The sequence below is a fragment of the Sus scrofa genome, chromosome 2 (assembly GCF_000003025.6).
Source record: "Sus scrofa isolate TJ Tabasco breed Duroc chromosome 2, Sscrofa11.1, whole genome shotgun sequence".
Classification (NCBI taxonomy): Eukaryota; Metazoa; Chordata; class Mammalia; order Artiodactyla; family Suidae; genus Sus; species Sus scrofa.
Window position 1 is genome coordinate 56,308,795 of NC_010444.4, and position 7,065 is coordinate 56,315,859.

The 7,065-nt window shown below is 33.2% G+C and overlaps 1 protein-coding gene across 1 annotated transcript; it reads right to left on the bottom strand.

The window, feature by feature from the left end:
* LOC100624150 (olfactory receptor 14K1-like) lies at positions 5,864-6,793 on the bottom strand. Its single transcript, XM_013994607.1, has one exon. The coding sequence runs from the start codon at positions 6,791-6,793 to the stop codon at positions 5,864-5,866; it is 930 nt and encodes a 309-aa protein (XP_013850061.1).

The following is a 7,065-nucleotide window of genomic DNA, read 5'->3' on the forward strand; positions in this document are numbered from 1 at the left end:
CAAGTGGAGATAAGCAACCTATATGAAAAAGACTTTAGAATAATAATAGAAATGTACCCAAAATTTTAAATAAGACTGGAGTCAAAAATTCATAAATTATGCAGAATGTTGAAAAAAGAAATAGAAGATTTAAAGCTTAAACAAGCAGAGATGCAAAATATATTAACTGAAATTAAAAAAAAAATCACCAGAAGGAACCAATAGCAGAATACAGGAGGCAGAAGAACAAATAAGTGATGTGGAAGACATACTGGTATAAATAATTAACATGGAACAGAATAAAGAAAAAAGAACTAAAAGAAATGAGAACAGTGTAAAACCATGGGGCAACATTAAACACACCAACATTTGCATTATAGCAGTGTCAGAAGGAGAAGAGAGAGAAATGGCCAGAGAAAACATATGAAGATTATAGCTAAAATTTTCCCTAACATTAGAAAAGAATCACTCACTCAAATCCAGAAAGCAAAGCAAATACCATTTAGAATCAACACAAGGAGGAACACCACAAGACACATTTTAATTAAACTGGCTAGAGTTAAACACAAAGAGAAAATACTGAAAGCAACTAGGTAAAAACAAGAAATAACATAAAAGGGAAATACAATATGGTTATCATCTGATACCACAATGAGGCAAAGATGCCATAAATGAAGAAAATTACAGACCAATATCACTGATGAAGTGCAAAAATCTTCAAAAATCCTAGCAAACCAAATATAACAGTACATCAAAAGGATCATACACCATAATCAAGTGGGATTTATCTCAGGGATGCAAGGATTTTTCAATATTCACATTTCAATCAGTATGATACACCACACTAACAAATTACACAATAAAAAATATGATAATTATAATAGATGCAGAAAAGACTTTTGAAAAAGTCCAACACCCATTTCTGACAATATCCCTCTGGAAAGTAGGCATAGAGGGAACATACTTCAACATAATAAAGAGCAAATATGACAAATCTGAAACTAAAATCATTCTCAATAATGAAAAGCTGAAACAATTCCCACAAAGAATAGGAATAAGACAAGGATGTCCATTCTTGCCACTTGTATTCAGCAAAATTTTGGAAGTCCCAGCCATGTCAATTAAGAAGAAAAAGAAATAAAAGAAATCCAAATTGGAATAGAAGTAAAATATCACTATTAGTAAATGACATATGTATAATAGGTTAGGTTATATTATACATATAAAATCCTAAGGATGCTACCAGAAAACATCAATGAATTCAGTTGTTTCAGTAAAATTAATAAACTGAAATATATTGAATTTCTATTTACTAACAATGAAAGATGAAAAAGAGAAATTAGGAAAACAATTTTGTTTATCATTGCATCAAAAAGAATAAAATACCTTGGAATAAACCTGCCTAAAAAGGAAATAGACCTGTCCTCTGGAAACTGTAAGGCACTGATGAAGGAAATAGAAGATTGATACCATGCTCTTGGACTGGAAGAAGCAACATTGTCATAATGACTGTACTACCCAAGGCAATCTACAGATTCATGGCAATCCCTATCAAACTACCAATGACATTTTTCACAGAACTATAACAAAATATTTTAAAATTTGTATGGAAACACGAAATACCCTGAATAGCAAAAGGAATACTGAAAATGAAAAACAGCTGGAAAAATTAGGCTCACTGAATTCAGACTACACTACAAAGCTTCAGTCATCAAAATGGTACAGTACTGGCACAGAAGACATAAACAGTGATCAACAGAACAGGATAGACATCCCATTAATAAACACATGCACTTATGGTCAATTTATTTCAAAGGATATGAGAATACACAATGCAGGAAAGAAATTCTCCTCTATGAGTGGTGCTGGGAAACTGGAGAGCTACATGTAAAAGAATGAAATTAGAACATTTTCTAACACCATACACAAAAAATAAACTCAAAATGGATGAAAGACTTAAATATAGACCATATACTATAAAACTCTGAAAAGTAAGCAGAACACACCACAGCAATATCATTTCAAATCCACCTCTGAGAGTAATGATAATAAAAAAATAAATAAATGAGACCTAATTAAACTTAAAAGTTTTGCACAGCAAAGAAAATCATAAACAAAATGAAAAGACAACATACAAATGGGAGAGAGTAGTTGCATATTATGCAACCTGACAAGGGCTTAAGCTTCGAAATACATAAACAATTCTTACAACTCAACAATAAAAAAACAAACAACTTCCTAGAAAAATGGGCAGAAGACCTAAATAGATATTTCTCCAAAGAAGACATATGGATGGCCAAAAGGCACAAAAAAGATGTTCAACTTCACTAATTATTACATAAACACAAATCAAAACTGCAATGAGGTATCATCTTACACCAGTCAGAGTGCCCCTCATCAAATAGTCTACAAATAACACATGTTGGAGAGGGTGTGGAGAAAAAGGAACCCTCCTACACTGTTGGTAGGAAGGTAAATTGGTACAACCACTATGGAAAAGTGTATGGACTTTCCTCAGAAAGCTAAATATAGAACTACCATAGGTGTAGCAATCCCAACCCTGTGCATATATATAGAGAAAACTATCATTCGAAAAGATACATGCACCACTATATTCATTCCAGCACTGTTTACAATAGCCAAGACATGAAATCAACAAAAATGTCCATCGATGGATAAATGAATTAAAAAGTAGTGGTACATATATACAATGAAATATTACTTACCCTTAAAAAGAACAAAATAATAACATTTGCAGAAACATGAATGCTACTAGAGAATCTCATACTAAGTGAAATGAGTCAGAAAGAGAAAGACAAATACCATATAATATTACTTATATTTGGAACCTACAATATAGCACAAATGAAGCTATATACAAAACAGAAACAGACTCATGGACATAGAGAACAGAATTTTGGTTGCCAAGGGGAGGGGAGACAGAGTGGGATGGACTGGAGTTTCAGGTTAGTAGAGGCAAACTATTACATTTGGAATGGTTAATCAATGAGGTTCTACTGTATAGCACAAGGAATTAAACTATATCCAATCTCTTGGGATAGACCACTATGGAAGAAAATGTGAAAAAGGGAATGTATATATGTGTATGACTGGGTCACTTTGCTGTGCAGTAGAAACTGGCACAACATTGTAAACCAACTGTAATTAAAATTTTTAAATAAAAAAACAATCAAAAAATGAGCAGAAGATCTAAATAGACATTTCTCCAAAGAAGTCATAGAGATGGCCAAAAAAACACGTGAAAATATGCTCAACATCACTATTATTAAATAACTTTAAATCAAAACTAATATGAGGTACAGCTTCACACTGGTCTGAATGGTTATCATCACAAAATAAATGCTGGAGACGGTGTGGAGAAAAGGTACCCCTTTTACACTCTTGCTCTGGAACGTAAATTGGTAAAACCACTATGGAAAACAATATGAAGTTTCCTTTAAAAATTAAAAATTGAACTACAGTATGATCCATCAATCCCAGTCCTTCCTACTGGTAACTTGCATCTTGACTTGACGGTTCTTCCTCACTTTTCTGGCCTCTTCCCATAATAAATGTACTGTCTTGGATGTAAATTTTATTTCACATGTAAACCAGTAAGTTAGCTGTTACTCTGTCATGAATCCTGGCAGAAGACAGAAGAATCTTCCACTTGTCCCCAAGTCTCTTGGGGGTAATGCTATGTTCCTGGATATACTGAGATTGCTAGCAAAGTGAATTTGCATTACAACTGAGAAATTCTGAGCTAAGGAACCCAAAGAACTAAGCCTTCTCTTTGTACAAAGAAGAGGAAGACTAAATTGCTTCAGACTTCAAAGTTGTTCATCATGACCCTGAGAAAAGGCCCAGGCAGCATCCCCAGGGTCTTACATTCCTGGTATACCAAGCAAGATTTGTAAGACTAATACAACTTTAAGGGTTTAAGAGTGTCTTCCAAAAGTAGATATTTTGGCTATATAATGTTATCTTGCATCTGCTTATTAGAAGACAGTTTAACACACCCAATAGTTTTACCTCATCTACAAACAAAGTGGAGAAACAAAAATCCAGAGAACCATGACTAACATTTCTTTAAAAAAAAAAAGTGTTTCTCAAAGAGGATGGCATTTATATAAAGAATAAATAGTTTATTAAGTAATGAAGATAAGAGAAAATGTATGTTCACAGATTTTATGCCACTGGTAAAAGTTAATACTTCCAATTGATAGAGTCAAGTGTGTATATATGTAAAAAATAATATAGCCTTATATTATGTGAAACGTGGTAGGCTGGTTCTAAAAATTATGTACAAATTGTATGGGAAGAGCTAAGAATTTCAGGATAAATAATAACTTGTTCTCTACAGATATGAAGAGTTATAGTAAAATTACAAAAGAAAAACACTTTGGTATTTATTCAAACATAACAGAATAAAGTACCAAAAAACATACACTGATAGATTAGACATGAATGAAAGCAAGGTAATGCAGCAAAAAAAAAAAGAGGAATGAAGAATGAAGTCAAATTGGATCTCCATATGGTTAAGAAAAAAATTTATGCCTACCTAAACCCATGAACAAAAAAATAATAATTTCAGGTTGATAACTGATGTAAATTTGAATGGCAAATATAAAGTTTCATAGATGACATGATGGAATATCTTCAAATTATGGATTATTAAAATCTGTTAGTGGAACATAAAATAGTCTAATCCCAAAGAAAACATTTAGTAATTACAGCACATTAAATTAAAACATTTGTTCTTCAAAGAGATCTTTAGGACAATTGAAAAGGTAGGCTACAAAGTACAAAAAGATACTTGAAACTCATAACCAAAAAGCATTTTATTCCAAATATATAGAGATTTCTACCAATCAATGTAGAAAAGACTATAATAGCTCACATAAGAGGTAACACTAACATTTGTAAACATATTCAATATGATTATTCTACAGGAAAATGCAAATTAAAACAACAAAAGTTTTTTTTTAAACCACTATTATCTGTGGGTATTACAGAAGGACTAAACAGTGTTACACTAAGTGAAATATGTCAGACAGAGAAGACAAACATGATTTCATTTATATGTGGAATCCAAAAACAATAGCAACAACAAAATAAACTATACAGAATATAGATTGATAGTTTCCCAAAGAGTAGTGGGGTGGGCTAGTCAGGTAAACATGGTCAAAAGATACAGACTTCCATTTATAAAATAATAAATCCTGGTGTATGGCATGGTGACTATAGTCAGTAATGTGGTAGTGTGTATTTAAGTTGCTAACAGAGTATATCTTAAATTTTTTTATCTCAAGAGAAAAAAATATACAAGTATGTATTGTAATGGGTGTTAACCAGACTTGTGATTATTTTGCAACATACACTAATATAAAATAATTATGCTGTGTGCTTGAAGCTAATATAATGTTACATGTTAATTATATCTCAGTTTTTAAAGACCAATATACATTTGTGAAAGGAGTATCAGTATCCTTTTTTGCCCCAGAATTCTCTAATAGAAATAATTGCAAACAGGTTTTTAATGACAGAAAAAAAGTCTGGGAGTTCCCATGGTGGCTCAGTGGTTAATGAATCCAACTAGGAACCGTGAGGTTGAGGGTTCAATCCCTGGCCTTGCTCAGTGGGTTGAGGAACTGGCATTGCCATGAGCTATGGTGTAGGTTGCAGACGCAGCTCGGATCCTATGTTGCTGTGGCTCTGGTGTAGGCCGGTGGCTACAGTTCCGATTCGACCCCTAGCCTGGGAAACTCCATATGTCACAGAAGCGGCCCTAGAAATAGCAAAAAGACATAAATAAATAAATAAATAACATTAAATAAAACAAAATTTTAAAAAATCCTACTTTCTAACTTTAGTCATCTTTTCATTATTCCATGCTTTTAACTTTCCACAGTAGTCTACCTAGAGCTGATTTAATGTCCTTGTTCCTCAGACAGTATATAACAGGATTCAAGGTTGGGGGTACCACAGAATAGAACACAGACACTAGCAAGTCTACAAGAGAAGTTTCATTGGATGCTGCCTTTAAGTAAGCAACAGCACCTGTTAGAAGGAATACACTCACAACAATGAGGTGGGGCATACAGGTGGAAAAGGCTTTAGATTGGTTTGCTCTGTTTGGGATTTTTAACACAGTGGAGAAAATACACATATAGGAGACCACAATGCAAACTAAACATAAAAATGCATAACAAACCCCAGTAGCCACACTAATGGTAAGAGTTGTGTGTTCTTGAGAACAAGTGAGCTTGAATAGGGCAGGAACTTCACAAAAGAATTGATGTATCTTATTAGACCCACAAAAATTCAGAGAGAATGTCCCAATTGAGTACAAGATTCCCAAGGCCCCTCCATTGAACCAGGACACAGTCATAAACCAAACACAAGCCCCTTTGCTCATGACAGCCTCATAATGCAGAGGGCGGCAGATGGCAACATAGCGGTCATAGGACATCACAGTCAGGATACCAATCTCTGATCCAGTCATTAGTACTACCAGAAAGAGCTGTGACACACATCCAAAAAAAGAGATGGAATCAGTGATGGTGATGTAGTTGAGGATAAATTTTGGGACTGTGGCAGAAATAAGACACAGATCTAAAAATGACAAATGTCTAAGGAAAAAGTACATTGATGTGTGGAGGTGCTGGTCAAGAATTGTAAGGAAGATGATAATTAAATTCTCCAACATGGCCATTAGGTAGATCAGTGAGAAGAGCACAGCATACAACCTCAACAGTGTCTGGCTTTCAGTAAATATCACCAGCACAAATTCCAATATCAGTGTTTGATTCATTATATTTTAGAAGTATAAGCTATCTATTGAATAAAGAAAAAAATATATTAATGTAAAAAACAAAATGCCATTTGCATCTTTATTTTTGAAGTATATGTACATTACATTACATATGTACTTTAAAAATGAAATTTAAAAATACCAAGATATTCACATTTATGGTTGACTTAGGTATAAATCATTATATCGGTAATATAGTCCAATATAACTGAATTTAAATTTATTGTGTAAGGAGAAAAGAACTCCACTTCCCTCTTGAATTATTTTTGACT

Coding starts and splice junctions, on each gene's coding strand:
- LOC100624150 (XM_013994607.1), bottom strand. CDS start 6,793: ATGAATCAAACACTGATATTGGAATTTGTGCTGGTGATATTTACTGAA.